Source organism: Pygoscelis adeliae, unplaced genomic scaffold (assembly GCF_000699105.1).
Source record: "Pygoscelis adeliae isolate BGI_AS28 unplaced genomic scaffold, ASM69910v1 Scaffold187, whole genome shotgun sequence".
Taxonomy (NCBI): domain Eukaryota; kingdom Metazoa; phylum Chordata; class Aves; order Sphenisciformes; family Spheniscidae; genus Pygoscelis; species Pygoscelis adeliae.
This window is the reverse complement of record NW_008825103.1, coordinates 222,203-238,898: the sequence shown is the minus strand read 5'-3', so window position 1 is coordinate 238,898 and position 16,696 is coordinate 222,203. Positions and strand designations below refer to the sequence as shown.

General features: G+C 41.7%; 1 protein-coding gene across 1 annotated transcript; it reads left to right on the top strand.

The window, feature by feature from the left end:
- Positions 1-6,554: 6,554 nt before the first annotated feature.
- BMP10 (bone morphogenetic protein 10) lies at positions 6,555-11,660 on the top strand. Its single transcript, XM_009327192.1, has 2 exons — positions 6,555-6,898; positions 10,547-11,660. Exons 1-2 carry the CDS (start codon positions 6,565-6,567, stop codon positions 11,488-11,490), a joined length of 1,278 nt encoding a protein of 425 aa, XP_009325467.1. The 5' UTR covers positions 6,555-6,564; the 3' UTR covers positions 11,491-11,660.
- Positions 11,661-16,696: the final 5,036 nt, after the last annotated feature.

Genomic DNA, 16,696 nt, shown 5'->3' with positions numbered 1-16,696 from the left:
CAGGAAAAAAGGAGAGTGGAAAGGGAATTGCCAGTAGCAGTGCAGGTAGTTTGGGTGCCCTGCTCGTTAGTATGTCCCCCACCCTTTTCACTTGCCTTGAAATAGCTGACAAAGAGAGATGCCGCTGGCTTCCCATATAAAGCTATTGATGCGCATTTCAGTGTCGTCTCTGGGTCAGAAGGAGGTTGTGTTATACACTTTAAGTAGTTCCCTGCCCTTGTAGCTGCACAGAGACTTTCCTTCTTCTCCCTGTTTTCTTTTCTTTTTCTCAGTCATGATCGTTGTAATGCATTGCTACACTTCTCTCTCCCCACTCTTTCATTAAATACTATCTTTTCATTTCCCAGTGATATCTGAAATCAGAATAGAGAGCTGCTGGGAACAGCCCATTTATGGAAAGGAAATCTAGAGCAGCCATGAACTGAGGCATACAGGAATAAGGACTTAGGCAGATGCAGCAATGGAAACTAATTTTAGTTATTCCATTGCAAGCTCATCACACTGTCAGTGTCACACTCTTCTTTATCTCCCATATCACATCCAACAGTTACCTCATGCCACAGCTATCTCCTGACAGAGACCATTGTGGGGCATTTTCTTAATAATTTCATCCCTGTATTTTGGAAAACTTCAAATCACATGCTGTGATGGTTGCTAGAACGCATTAGCTTGCGTGACTCTCCTACTTCCCTGAAATGGCATATACGTCTGTGGCGTCCTGATTAGAGAGCAGCCTTGAACTGAAATCCCTGCACTTACACAGCTTTTGAAAAGGATTTCAGGTTTGCCGAGTATGAATTTTAAAAATTTATCGACAAGATGTCTTTCTGTTGATTCAGTCTGAACGTTGAGATTTGATCCAAGTGCTGTGATAGAGATGTGTCTTATACCTCCTTACACTGTGCAGTGGAAAAATATGTGGGTTTTTTTCCAGAGTGATCTCAGTGTTTTTGCGGGCTGATTAACGTCACCAAAGGCTCTCCTGTTCTTCCATTAAAACACACCCTTTTCTTCTTTATTAATGCTCTGTTACTTACGGGCAAAAGCAGTTGTGTGACTGAGAATGATGGCTCTCTGCATCATATAGAAAAGACTCTCAGGCTTGACATTTTTTTCTCTAAGGTTTTAGCACAGAAACAAAGGTTCCCTGGTGTGCTATAATGCAAATCCTTTGCAGGAGCAGGATGCGATAGGATAATTTCTTGTGAAGCAGGCCATTGCATTTTGAGTTCTGGAAATTGAGGCATGATTGCTGGCTCTGCTGTCGATGTACTCTGCTACCTTGAGCAAGTCGTTTGATAAATTTTCTTCTATGAAACAGGGATGCTTTCCTTTGCTACCCTGTGTGTCTCTTAACATACAGTGTACGTTCTTGGGGGACAGGATTTGTTTCTTATCTATTGCACATGCAAGCATCTGTGCTGCTGACAAATAAGCATAAAACTTAAATGAAAATTGTAAAGCTCTTTGAGATCATAGGATACTGGAAATGTTCGATGCTTGTTATGTTTCCTATCTCACCTGCCCTAAATATGGGGATTTGGAATTGCAGTTTTAAGATCTATACGAAACGTCCCCAAAAGCCCGTAGTGGATGGGAGTCCTTCCCTTGCGAAATCTGAAATGAAATGCTCTTACGTCCGCATTCCAGCCATGGTTTTACGTGTGATATTTATATTCATATATAAGCAGGACAGGCAAAATTTTAATATCCTCTCCCCCTCCAACAGATTATTTATTTAATTGAATATTTTTTTCATCAGATATATCTCTTCAAATTTTTTTTTTTTTTTAAAAAGGAACTCTAGGAATATCTGCTTTTCAGTAATGGTTCTGTATTTAAATCAAGAACAATTCTGTTTTCCTCTACTGAAACCTTAATCTCTTTGGGTTTGCTTGGTGGTGTTTTCTGAGGAGTCAACAGAATCCATTAAAAACAATCAGAGAAAAAGGAAAGAAAAAATGGAAACATTTTTTTCATGTTTTAAAAAAAGACTAATATGTAATAACAATCCAATTTAAAAATCTTAAATTTGTTATGGTATGGACTACTGAACCAAAATCCACCTGAGTTTGCACATGGACAAATTACATGTGACATTATAACTAACTGGCAAACTTTCTTTTTATTCACAGAGGAACTATTCATGTCCAGGACACATAAGCAAACATTAATCACCTTCTCCTGGGAAAGGTTTCACATCCCAATCTGCTCTGAGTGTGTTAGCGAAAGCAGGTGTTCCTCTGTTCTGAAAATCAGACTAAGGAAGGGTGAGGATGCTTAAAAAACACTTCACATTCTTTTTCCCCACTTCCTCTTACCCAGAGGAGCATCACACCCTTTCGATCTTGTATATCGTCGACCTTGACACTTCGTAAAGCCCCGCTTCACTTTCTAGCCTTTCAGCACTGAGCTTGCTTCACACATTCCTACTCAAACCCATGCTCTTCTGCTGCCTCTTGACAGAAGAAGCCGTGGAGGCATCAGCTTGGAGGAAGTTGTGGGGTGCCTGAGATTAGAGTCTATTTTGGAGCCCCACAATCTTCAGGACTGACCCTTTCGACAAGTGAGCTGTTCCCAGGAGTTGCTGCATAGCCTTGGCTCCCGCTGTGTCAACTGCACTCATGTTCATGCCCAATCTGCTTTGCGCTGTGAGTAGGAAAGGCCTCTCTTTGCTCTCTGGGCTGATTTTCCCCTCCAGTTTTTACCATGGCATAAGAATGGAGAGTGTCCAACCCATAGTGCCACCTCCACCAGAAGCCAGCTCCGACAGGAAGGGCGAAACTTGAACTGAACAGTGCTGTATATGTGCTGAATGTTGTTCCCTAACACTTCCAGGTTCAGTGCAGAGGCTTAGGTTTTCATTAGCTATGTTTTCCTATGTACAACTGCAAATTAACTGGGGAAACGAACACAAGCTTCCTAGGAGTGAGGGCCCAGAGACCTTTCTATAGCTCTGCCTGCCTGATGCACCATTTATTGTTAATGAAATGGGGTCATTGTTTATGCTACAGATTTAATAATAACTAAACAGTGATGCTTATTAATGTTCCCTCTTGAGCTACCTCAGTTAATCTATTTAGCATAGATTTTTTGAGAGCAATTTCCTTTGTAGGATACTTATTGTGCATGTAAATTGCAGTGCATGTGAAAAAAAGGACAAACCTCTTCATTTCCGTGACATGAAATATAGCCCTTCTGTTAAATAATTTAATTCAGCAAAAAAATATATGCATGTGTTAAATTCATCAGCCTGCAACCTAAGGAAACAGGAAGCTGCTTTTATATCAGATGTACTCTCTGGGTATTCCTCATCTGGCAAATCCCCAGCAGGGTCTAAATTGACTAAGTTAGGAAACTCAGCAAAAGCTGGTTTGTATATAACACAGCAGGCTGCACTGCCCTTCAGTACGCTATTGTTCAAGGAGTTATCAAAACGAGAGCGGAAATGCAAAGACAGTTGGAATGTCTGAGCAGTAATTGTGTTCCTAATGAGCCACTGAATCAAGATGACATATTTGTGGGTTAGGAAATTTGTCAGATTGCTGCGCGCACACTACTTTTTACTTTACGTATTTATATCTGCAGGGTGTGAAATTACAGATTCATAGAAAATATGTCTGGACTTAGCAGGGCTTAGAGAGTTCACTAGGGCCAGCCTCTGCTCCAAGGCAGCGTCAGCTCTGCTTATGTCACTGCCGGAGCAGTTGAAGTAATGCTGTTCAGTTTTGTCACCCAGCGAACCAGAGTTGCACAGCAGGCTAAGTTTTAATTCATAGGAAAGTGGAGTGAACCTAGAAAAACTCCTCTGGTTCTAGAATTGTTCATCTGGATCAACAGTAACAGAGAGAAGAATTTCACTCAATGTGTGATTAAGGGCCAGGTGCGGTCCTCAAAATAGCCAATGCGTCCGTAGTGGGAGAGGAGATTCAGCTAAACACCTCAGAACTATACAAATGCTAAAAAATTCATTTTAAATTCAAAACCTTCAGCTCTAAATCTCATAGAAAACCCCAGACCCTCAGGAAGGAGCCATGTAATACCATAGATCCTGGTGCTTATAAGCTCTGCAAGGCCTATCTGTGTGCTGCTGCCTGTGCAGTCAAGTCATTATTCGTACTTGTCTGATAAGGAAAACCAGCTATCAGTATCTCTACAATGTGCTTGTCTCTTTCATTTAACAATATGTACATTTATATATATGAAATCAGTACATTTCTGAAATTAATATTTAAGCATAAAAAAAATGAATCCACTTCCGTAGGTACTATTGCTGTCATGACAAATCTACTACCTGCACAGCTGGCTGTGACAAGCCATCCTGAAGATTTTCCTTTACAGTAGCCAGTATTGTGCTGCATGAAAGAGTTAAGGCTAAGTCTGTTCTCATGGTTTTTAATGTTATCTCGCTTCCTATGGCAGTAAGGACCTTAGTTCGGCATAGTCAGGTGATGAATCACCAACAAAAAGAAGATAGTGCTTTTCTTTTCAAGTTAATTAACAGAAGTGACCTGAACTCGGCTCCAAAATTTTCCTAAGTTTTCTGTGCTTAGCTCTGGAAAGCCACAATATTCAGACAAGGCTGCACAGGATTTATAGATAAACTTGCACAGATAACCATGAACTCCACCATGAGATCTAAATTAATCTTCTGAAGTTCAAATATCTACTTCTAATGTAATGTGGCAATAACAAGGACCTTGATAATGTACTTCGCTTTTATTGTCAAGTCCCCCGTGTTTAGAAGAAGAAAAGTTGAATAAAATGAGGCTAAAAGGCCATGCTGAGGTCTGGCTCCACGACATCAATACTGCACATGATTTTCACAAAGATGCTGATATTTATGAAAAAAATAGAGGATTAATTTAAAGCCAAGGTATGGCTTGAGTATTGTTCTAATTAAGTTAGCTGGAGTTGTGGCCATTTGTGCCAGTGATAGATTTGGGCTAGTGAAGAAAGAAGAAAGTTGCAGAGATGGGGTAACAAATTAATGGATGTGCTTAGCCATAATGGAAAAGTAGAGTCCAGAAAACTCAGCAGATCAGTGGTGGTTTAGTCTTTGGGTAAAGTTCTTAGTGCTTGCAAGGAGAAACTCTGCAGCATGAGAAGAAATGCCTCTTCATCTTGAGTGCTGTACCACTCGGGCATAGGAGCTCAGCTCTGGCCCTGTTGCCAAAACAAGGGCACTTTGAAAAAGTCTGTGAAGAACAAGGAGATTTGAGTGGACAATGTTATATAAGAACTAGACCACTTTTTGCATGCACAATGCTCACATTTTGTTGAAATTTGCACACTAAAGCAAGAAGGGCCACTAAATAATTTTAGCACATCTTTTTGGCAAAATCATTTCCATATTCCCCACATTGTGCCTCTGAGCTATTCGAATTGATGCAAAGGTGAAGTCAGAGTAGTCTGTTGGCCTTTGTGTGTTTTCAGTAATTTTTAGATAGCCTCTTTGGCAGTGCTGTGACTAAATCAAGAATAAGTGTAACCTGCCAAGTCACATATATAAGGTAAAGAAGGAAGGAAAGATTTTCTGTACCATTTGCAAATATTCCAGTCCCCTCTGTCTCTGAGCATTTATATGGCATGCAGCACTGAGTGCTAGCCTTCAACCAGTGTTAAGGCTGGTCAGGAAAGCGTGGCTTATAAGCACTGGAAAAAAAAAAAAAAGTCCTTTATCATAAACTGTGTGGTGCCAATGCAGGTGTATGGTGCCTGCATAAAAAAAATTGAGGCCCAGCTTTACAGGCCACGCTCTCTGGCTTGCATTCGATCTGTCTTCAAAGTGCTCTTTCCAGCGGAGCCCTTGCAAATCACAGCTTTATAGTTGCAATGTGAGAAATTCTCCTCACTCATCTTGAGCTCATCTGCTCCTCTGCATTCAGGGCCTTGTGACTCCAGTATTGTGGTAGTACCTAGAGCTCTTCTCCCATGCTGTGCGCTGTACAAGCACAGAAGAACGGACCTTTTCCCAAAGAAGTTCCTTTGTAAGTATAATGTAAAGACTTAGCTCTAAAACAGTTTTGAAAAAGGCAGAGTTGTTACTTTAAGGGAGCTATTGTTTGCCCTTGATGTGAAATTGATAGATTTGGATAGAGGCTCTGTAGGATTTACATGTTAGCTTGAAATCTGCGTGGATGAAAGTTGTTCACGGACGGCAAAGGAAGTCAGCTACCAGGAGGCAGAAAGAAAGGGCAGTTCCTCTCTGAGGAGAAACTTGTCCTATCTCCGAGTGTCCTAGCGCAGAATGTTTACAAAACGCTCATTAAGGGAAAGGGGATTGCGAGATAGCAACAAATCTGGTGAACAGCTTACACTACACAAGATAAGAGAGGCAAGGCGACCATAGAAGAGAGCAAGCCATATCCAATTACCGAGACCTGGTTTTGGGGAGGGGGAAGGGGGAGACAGACAGGACGGATCACAAGTTTCAAGACAAGAGCTTCCAAACTTGTCATCTCTCTGTGACACAAGCCGCGTACAACCCAGGGGATAAAACCGCCACTTAGCCCACACGAGAGCTAGAGCTTGTTGAGTGCGGTTGGAGGCTCGAGCAAAGTCATGGATTCTGTAGTCCTCCAGCTGTGGGCTGTCCTCTGTCTCTTGGTTCACCTTGCCGCTTGCAGCCCCATCCTGAGCTTGGAGCACTCTTCCTTGGAGGAAGACGTGCCTCTTTTCGATGAGATTCTCTCCGAGCAGGATGGTGTTGATTTCAACACGCTGCTTCAGAACATGAAAAATGAGTTTTTGAAGACGTTGAACCTCTCTGACATTCCTCTGCATGAAACGGCCAAGGTGGATCCACCAGAGTACATGCTAGAGCTGTACAACAGGTTTGCCACTGATAGGACATCTATGCCATCTGCAAATATTATTAGGAGCTTCAAAAATGAAGGTAAGATATGTGCATCTCTAGGAGAAGTAAATAGAAATGAGTGTCTTTATAGTCGGCGTGAAATGTATTTACCAGGCACGGAGCAGGAACCACACTAGGGGAAAAAAGGCCTTTCAGTGAGGATGGCATTGGAAATAGGCAGCTAACACTGCATGTAGAAGGGCTACCCAGATCCCACCTCTTGCGAGATAGATCCCTTGTCCTTTGCATTTGAGACTGTAAGGTTTTGGGGGAAGATGTTTCTTTAATGTTTGCGCGGCACCAAGTATGATTTAGGTGCATCATTTTTGTTATCCCCATAATGATGCACATCATTTGCAATTACCTGATTGGTTTTTCAAATGGATACCTTAAGTAATATTTGAAATTAAGGCACAAAATGTTTTTACACGCTGTTCAAAGGTGCAATATTTTCCTATTATGAACTTAACCAAATACGGCTTTCTGTTAATATCCTCTCACTATTGATCCTCATGGAATTTGTAACATTTTCTTCCTTTGGCATCTGAGCATACTCCAGCAAATACATAGAAATATGTGAAGCAGAATTTTGGATAACCCTTAGGTTCTACTTTGGAGGACTAGAATATTTCCTATTAAAAAAAAAAAAAAAAGCTGAAGAAGCCTCATTGTGACCGTAGGTAGTTTCCCTATAGGTTTCTGCTTCAGCATTTCCTCTCATTTCAACAAGGACAAGATAATGTTTCAGTGCTAACATTCAGTAGTTTGGCAATACCTATTTGTACCAATACAGGTTTTATGTTAAAAACGTTTTTCAACTACTGACTTCCAAATACCGATTACCCTGCTTGGCAAATACAAGTGCTTTGATTCATTTTAACTACTCAGGGGTACATGTAACTATTCAAACTGTTGTGCGGCTTCTCTCATCCTTTGTTAGTCTAATTAATGAAGTATAGAAGTCATTAGTGCTTTTTTCTAACATCTGCAATTTCAAAATGAGGAACTGTAAGGAGAGGCTATGTGCAAGTCATTTCAGTTTTGCAACGCAGTAAGATGCAAGGAGAGAATCCAAAAGCTCTGTTCTGCTCTGTCCTTCTGCCAGGACCGGGCACTCTTTACCAGCAACATGTTTCTGGTTTGAAGAGGCACTACATTGTGGTTTAAATTTTCTTTACGTATTCTTTTCTCCAGTGTGGAGAAATCTATTGAAGGGTTGGTGGCAAACCAGTTACACCCACTGGTGAAGAGTTATTCATCTGAACAGCCATGCCTGTCACTGCTCATCATTTTTGAAGACACATGCAGTAATGCATGTTCTTTTCTCATTTTGCACTATTCAGAAAAAATAAATGGGATAAAAATTGCCAAGTACAGTATGCTAAAGGATAAAATACAGTGTGGTTTAGTGATGTAAATCTGAAATCGTTCCACTGGCAAAACCGAAATTCTTTCAGGTTTGCAGCATTGCAAATGGTACAGACTGACCTTTTGCCAGTCATTCATGTAGCAGTTCGCAGTTCTGTGCCTTTCCGTAACCGTGACGTTTGATGCCTGTTTCATCACTGCAGAAGTTCTGCACCCGATAGAGTAAACTTGGCTTAACTTTCTGCCATTTCAGTATTTCTCTCACCTCTTCCAGTTCGAAACAGCAAGATGTGAAGTGAGACTGCTGATGTTAAGACAGCTTCATAAACGCATGCAGTTAGAGGGATTATGCAATTAATGTTTGTTATGTGTTTTAAGTCTGCATAACTAAGAACCATCCATTTCATCCTAAAGACCTCTTTTGATAGAGAAATTAATTACTTGCAATGATCAGGACAGTAGAGACAGATCATACCATGGAATTTTTTTATTCACCTGCCTACTGAAAACTGGCAGTAATGGTAGTTTCATTATTATCCATCAAATCCTTTATTAAATTTGTTATAAAAACATCATAGAAATATAACATGCTGCATAGCTGGAAGTAGCTCTGTTTTAACGCACGGACCGTAATGTCTACATTGTAAATGGGACTGTAATCAGTTCTTAAAACTTGAATAAATGTCTTAAGGGAAATTTTTCTTTTCCTATGGACTCTAGGTCTCCCTTCCTGACCCTCCTGGGGTGTACTGGTAACAGTAGGAGATATTTCACCCTATGGACTTTCTAGCTAAAGAGCAGAGTCACATCTTGACCTAGAAATGAACACTTCTCATGCTAAGAAGCTCACCTGGCTTCTTACACATGGTGTGGCCTTCCCCTGCCTCCTGGTGAATTACTTGTGCTCGTCTTCTATATGGTCAGGTGGCATTTCTCCACCTGTCATTATGTGTAATCACTGCAGACTTGCTATATCACAGCATATCAAGGTCTAGGAAATCCCAAAGATTACTTCCAGTATGGAGATTATAGCGAAGCTTGAATAGCATTGTCTTTCAGCTCACGGTCTGCTCCTACCCTGGCGCTGTGCAGAACATATTCAGCTCCCACTTTATCCATTGGCAGGTAGGGAGATGCAAGCAGAATCACCCCTCATTCTTTTTATTTATGAACAGATGAAAGTGCAAAATGGAAAAAAGAAAAAGGCAGGTGCCTCAAAACCTCAAAACTGAAATTAAGTAGGACAAGTCACGTGCTTAAGTTAACTGCTTGCTTAAGTGCACTGATGGAGCATGGCCAATACTTGCAGCTTTATCAGTGTCATTTTTCTACAAACATATCAAAATTGGAGAAGTCAGAGATGAAGTTAGTAATAGGTCGCAAGTAGTTTGCCTTTGCAGAAATGTTACCCATAGTCTCTATGTCCTAATATGTCTTCTGAGTTACAAGTAGGCAGCACAGTAATTCAGCAACAAATACACAATCATTAGCTAAGATTCCTACATTGTGTGAAGGAATGCATATCGCCTATGTATAAACAAACAATGCAGATAGGACAGACAGCCTGACTGACAAGCAGATATTATGTACTTCTTATATGTTTTATTAACTAAAGCTGCCAAAAGTGCCTGGCTGAGTACAGCTGTTTGACTGCTCACTTGAAGCCCATTGAGTCTGGCAGGATTTCTGTTGACTGGCGGTTCTCACTGAATGTTCACTGCCTGCTCTTCCTCTAACCAGGAGCCTTTACATCTTCCGAAGCAACTTTTTCTCCCTTAGTGCTTGGCCCTTTCAGTTTCTGAGGGATGTTTCAGCAGAAGGGAATACTTGCTAGCACAGAAACGCTAAGCAGACACAGCCTGCTGTTCTTGCATATGCAGCTTATATGTTGCCCGTCGCATGTTCACTCTAGTGCCATATCCTTCTTCCCTTCTTCTCCTACACCGATGAATGTTTTTCCTCGTTCATTAAATAGTTGCTGTGCAGCAACCTAGAAGTGATTTGTATTTCAGTATTAGGCAACACATTTTTAATATCTAATCCTTCCAGGTGACAAAGAAGTCCCTGGAAAGTAGGGGGATAGAAGGAGAATCTATAAATCCAGGTTTATGGTCTTTAGCATGTCTGGGATCTTGCTGTCCTTTATCTAAAATAAAGTCAGCCTTTTTTCCAAGTACAGTTTTGGGAAATGATGAAAAAACATTCTCCTGGAACTGTTCGACTGAAACCAAGCAATGCAAAACATGTCAGATGAACTTCGGTGCATGTGTTGTTGGAGGTATTGACTCTTCTAAAATATTTGATCTTTGTTGTTTCCAGACTTGGCTTCCCACCCTATTGGTGTTACAGGAATTCGGAAATACCCTCTTCTATTCAATGTTTCCATCCCTCACCATGAAGAAATCACCATGGCAGAGCTGAGGCTCTACACGTTGGTGGAACGGGACCAAATGCTCTACGATGGGCTTGACCGGAAGGTCACCATTTTTGAAGTGCTGGAAAATGACCATATGGGGGTAGGAGAAGAGAGAAAGACAGTGGCACTGGCATCCAGGCAGATCTATGGCACGAGCAGTGAGTGGGAGAGCTTCGAGGTCACCGAAGCCATCAGGCGTTGGAGAAGGGCAGGGCTGACCACGCACCGGCTGGAAGTTCATATAGAGAGTAGGGAAGGGGAGGAGCAGAACGGAGAGGGGAAACTCGATATTGACATCAACTCTGAGGCTAAGCATGTGCCCCTGTTGATTGTGTTCTCTGATGACCAAAGCAATGACAAAAAAGAGGAGAAGCAAGAGCTGAACGAAATGATAGACCATGAGCAGCTCCTGGACTTGGAGAAACTGGAGGTTGGCAATTTCCATGGCCAGCCTGGTGAGGAGGCACTGCTCCAGATGCGCTCCAACATCATTTACGACTCTACTGCCCGAATCCGGAGGAACGCAAAAGGCAACTACTGTAAAAAGACTCCACTCTACATAGATTTCAAGGAGATTGGCTGGGATTCCTGGATCATCGCCCCTGCAGGATATGAAGCTTACGAGTGCCACGGAGTGTGCGCCTACCCCTTAACAGAACACGTCACGCCAACGAAACATGCCATTGTCCAGACTTTGGTTCACCTGAAGAATCCCCAGAAAGCCTCCAAGGCCTGCTGCGTGCCCACCAAACTCGATCCCATCTCTATTCTCTACTTAGATGCAGGGGTGGTCACCTACAAGTTCAAATACGAAGGCATGGTGGTATCAGAGTGTGGCTGCAGATAGTAGCAGGGAACGCATGCACAGGGGAGTGCACAGGGGAAGTATTTAATGATTCAGTCTGTAAATTTGTACATTTCAGATTTCCTATTTAATAAGGTTATTTAATGAGGCATGTACAGATAATTGTATGTTTCCTGTCATGAGGAATGGGCAAGTCGTACGACCGTAGGGAATGTATATTTTGTTCCATTGCTTGCTTCTTGCTGTTCTTCGCTGTCCAAATTATGACCGAGTCTCTCTTCCTATCAGGGCATAGAGCAGATCACTGGATTGTTTGGGAGGGCTCTTTGTGCCAAAGGGGCACATTCAAATTCACAGAAATAAAGGCATATTTTTGTACTTTATAAATGTTGATTAGCATCTATAGGGATTTCCAGAGCTATTAAAGATAGGTGAACTATGGGCAATACACACCTAGATTGTTTAGTTTTGTGTAAAATCTTTATAAAGATCTTTACATGCTCAGATTTTTTTTTTTAAATTTATCTCTGTACATCTTAAGTCCTGATAATTCTCAAGCTCCTAAATCACTAAGGCACAACAAGGTGTTAAACTTTTTCCTTTTTTCTTAATCCTTTCTTTAATCTTTCCCTGTCTCAGTTAAAGGTAACTGGCAGGGATGATTTGGCATCTAGAGCGGAAGGGAACCATTCCCTTTCCTGTCTTTCTTAGTAAAGCAATGGGCCCAGGAGCAATGCCAGGCTAGTGCAGTGCTCTGATGTGCAATGGCAAGAAATTCCCCCTGTGCATGTTTTTACAAAAGCACCCTGTGTAAAGCAGCGCTGGCTTTGTTGCGTTAGCCATGTGTTGTCTCTCAAAGGCCAGAACCTTAGGTGGCAGAAATAAGCGCAGTATATTTCCTGAATCCTTGAAATTGTACCAGTTTATACCAGCTAAAAAACTAGTCCCCCTACCCAGTCCACTAAATTACATACAATACAGCTACCTAATCCAATTCAAATGGCCAAGTAGTATTGCATTTAGTCTGCATAGAGCTAGACAGAAAAGGAAACCCCTTTGTGCCAGCTAGATAGAGAGGATCTTTCCTTTATGTATGTGCTGAAGTTGTCAATCCATAAAGATATTGCCCCCCCTCCCACTTAAACTATATACGATGGAGTCACATGCCATGTTTCTGCCACTCTTCTGCGACAAATCGTGGTGATAAGAAGGTGTCGGAGCTGAGAAACAATAGACCCGTCACTTTATTTATACTAAGCTGCAAATTTGTCAGATTCTTGGGAAAGTGTAAGTGACGTTGACTCTTTTAGCCTGTACCAGAGCCTACTGTACTGTCCCTGCATCTGTTTTACACTTTTAAGGGAAAGTTATTGTCCCTGGAAGTGATAAAGGTCTTTGAAAGAATCACTCTAACACTTCATGGGAATGAACACAAAAGACTTTATCATGCACCAACTAAAACCAGTTTCACCTATTTTCACACATACTCGTCTGTGCTTCCCATAATTTATTGACCTATTTATTGACTGACTGCCTGCCTTTGTAATATAATGTAGAATACAGAATGTTTTATTTTTGTGCTTGTGTGTAATCCCACTTGGATAAAACCTTGTACCGATCCTATTTTACATGGAACCTCTCTGTTGAGTTTTGCTGCACGGAGATTGGGGTTGCTGATGTTTTTTCTCCCCTAGCTATTTGTAAATACCGTACACAACAGTTATCTCCCTTGCTTACAGAACTGTTCACTCACTGCAGTGATTTAAATAGCATTCTGGAGCACGCATGGCCTTGTCCAATGTATAACTACTCTTGCAGGGGTATCATTGCTTTAAGTGGTCAGCCATGTAGTTTATTGTAGAGTTACGCCGTCTCCACTCGTGCTGTGTGTTTCTAGATAGTGGGCTGTGCCATGCATGGGGCTATATTGCTTTACGCCTGCTACAGATCTCACCCTGCGAGTGACTGACACTGCTCACAGACCTTTCCCCTGAGCTACACTGCAATCTTAGTCTGTGGTTAATAGCACGTTAAAAGAATTCGTAAGAGGTGTGATATTTTGCTCTGCTGACATGAACTGCAGCAGCCAACGGTTGAAGTGTGACCGTACAGATCCTTTCAAAACTATCCACAATTCTTATGAAGCCATTTGCCAAGACAAACCATTCACCTTGTTAGGAGTGATAATCCAGCGTTGGGGAGATAATCCGACATTTGCTTTTATCATCTCTTTTCTGCGACTGTTGCCGTGGCAGTGATCTGACCAGCGTGCTTTTTGCACCACTGTCCTTTACTAAACAGTACCGACATTTCTGAACAGCATGTAGGAGGGCCTGTGCCTTAAAAATAATAAATAACCCACCCTAATTGCCCATAATCACTATAAATTTTCAAGTGACCACGTAGCAAAGCAGAGTGGCTGCCTTCATACTCTCTTATTGCTAGAGATTTGTTGTAGAGTAGGTAGTATACAGTGTATTACAGTATGATACAAATGTGGGTAGGCATGTAACTTTATCAGTTTGTAAACCCACGTGTGAATTTTTACAAGATCAGTAAAAATATCAATGATAGCTTTTTAGAATTAGGGGCCAGCCAGTCTTTTGATATTAATAACTTTTATTTATAAAGAAACAAGGACTGTACTGCTGATTGAAGAGGATTTCAGCCAGAGTTTGTGGTGAAAAACCATAAAGCATGAGACGTATCCTATTGTGCTATTTTGGGAGAAAACTGAGCATCTCTTGAGTCCTTCAGCTGCACCTATGCTGTTCATAACCTGAGATTAGAACTATTGAGAATGGTATTTCATTTATTAATGTATGTCTGTTAGGATTGCGTGCCTGCTTTATGAGCAAAGCTTTGCATTACTTTTATCTTACCTTTGAATATAATTATGCAAAGACATTTGCTGGCTGTTCATGCAGTTAGATGGCAGAGATCAGGCAAAATAGCCCCCAAAAATATGGGGGCAGTTATTTTATAGAGAGCTTTCCCTAAGTAGCAAATTAAGGTTGTTTCTGCAAACTCAGAAGTGCTTGGCTTTAAATACACCTGTCCATATAGATATGACACCCACAAATAATATGGTGAGTGCATGATGAGCCAGTGCTACCAAGATGTAAGTGCTGGTAATGTCAGCAAGAAGTCCCTGAAAAAATATTCCAGTGCATGTTTTTATTTACTTTCTTTCTTTACTCCCTCCCTCCCTCCCTCCCTCCCTTCCTTCCTTCCTTCCTTCCTTCCTTCCTTCCTTCCTTCCTTCCTTCCTTCCTTCCTTCCTTCCTTCCTTCCTTCCTTCCTTCCACATTACTGCTGTGACTTCTGTTTCTAAAAGAATTTATTTTTCACATTAAATAGTAGTGTGCATTGATTTTGCTTCCATTTCTGATCTATTTTATATCAACATGCTAGCAGATGCTTGACTTAAAAGTGCAAACCAATTTTAGAAAGGTTTGGAAAAATACGTCTTCAGTATGTCTCTATCTTTCTATCCTCCCATCCATCCATCTCTGAATTATTGCATGCAACTAAAGTAGGCAGCAACCCTTTCTCACCAAAATCATCAATATCATTTGGATTTTTGCTTTCATCTGTTTCTAACTGAATACGTATAAGAAAGCGTAAGCAGATGTGAAGCCCCTTTTTTGCTGGACACTGTGTAAAATGCCAGGCAGTGCTTGCAGTCTAAATAGACAGGACAGGCAAAGGGGTGGGAGCAGAAACAAATGATAATATGAGAGGAAGAGCCTGGATAACATATCAGCGAGGGAGTTGAGGGAAGAGCTTTGGTCTTGTATTGCTGCTCTTAAATCAACACACACAATGCCTCCAGAAGAGCACAAACTTCAAGATATCTTACTCATTTCTTGGCCTTTGAAGAAATCGTGACAGCTGTGTCTCCTGTGCAAACACTCGGCACCAATGCCAGATTTCACAAAGCACTTGGAAGTTTGAGGCTCCTTTACATGATCCGTATCTCTTAGTTCTCTGTGGACTAAAATTCCTCAAATAGATTTCCTCCCAAATCTTTCTTGCATTATCCCTTTCTTCGGTGTGATCCCTGGAGTCCAGGCTCACTCTGCAGTGCCCTGCGTAGCTGATTGAAGGTACAGATTCCTGGCTTTGACAGCTCAGCATGGCTTTTTCTTCTACCGCTGCCCCGGCCCTGCCAGCCCCCTTGCTCTGCACAGGTTGACTGTTTGGGGTGGTCTGGGGAGCCTGGGCAGAAGGGGCAGAGCCCCACGCTGTTCTGGCAGGAAAGCAGGGCACCCCCTCTCCCTAGCAGTGCCTGTTTGCTGGATGACAGCAGCCCGGTGCTGGCTCGTGCTGCTCCCATTTAGAGGTGCCCCAAATGTCAGTCTCCGGGAAAAAAAAAATATTCCTGAATATTGTGGAGACATACCTCTTTCCAAAGCCAGTGGGCCCTGCCAGGTGAGCAGCAACTCTGGAGCTAAAGGCATGAGGATGCCGCCCTCCCCAAAACTGAGGTCACTTAGGAAAAAGCATCTCCCAAAGCAACCATCATCCAAAGCAGCAGCCAAAACCTATGCCCATCTTCTTCTCCCAAGCTCCATCTATTGCACTGCCCTTCTTACACTGTTCAGAGAGCAAAGCAGACCAGAATCTCCAGCAGCCCAGAAATATCAAAGGATCCTGCGGTTTTTAACAGCCACAAGCAGTTTGGTGCTTGGCTTACCTACAGCACAATGGGAGAGGTTCAGTTAAGTATTTTCTGTGAAACACTGAGGCAAACCCCAGCAAAATCTATAATTTTTTTAGCTAAAAAAAAAAAGAGAGAGGAAGATTTCCTGGCACTTGAACATCTTCTTCAAGAATTTGAAAAACTACAGCCCAGTGTTAATTTAAACTTCCTTATAACCCAGTTAAACATTTGGAGTGCAAACACTGTTAATAGGATGGGAACCGGGGTGGTGGTGGTTTGCTTACTATATTGGGAAACAAAGCCAGAACAAAACTAGCTTGAGATAGAGTTTTTGTTTATACTGCTGACCCATCTGTCTTCATTAATGCACTATTTACAGGAAAAGTTAAAAAATTAGCTTCTGCTCCTTCTTCAATTGCAACAGCAACAAATAAAGGCTGAATGGTTCATTTGCCGTCAACTAAAAATGGAAATTCTTATCAGCACCCCTTGGAAGAAGAGGTTTATTATATGGAGTGTATTATTGTTGAATAGTAGTGCTGGGACTAGGCATTTTGGCCAGAGCTGTGTATTTCTAGCACA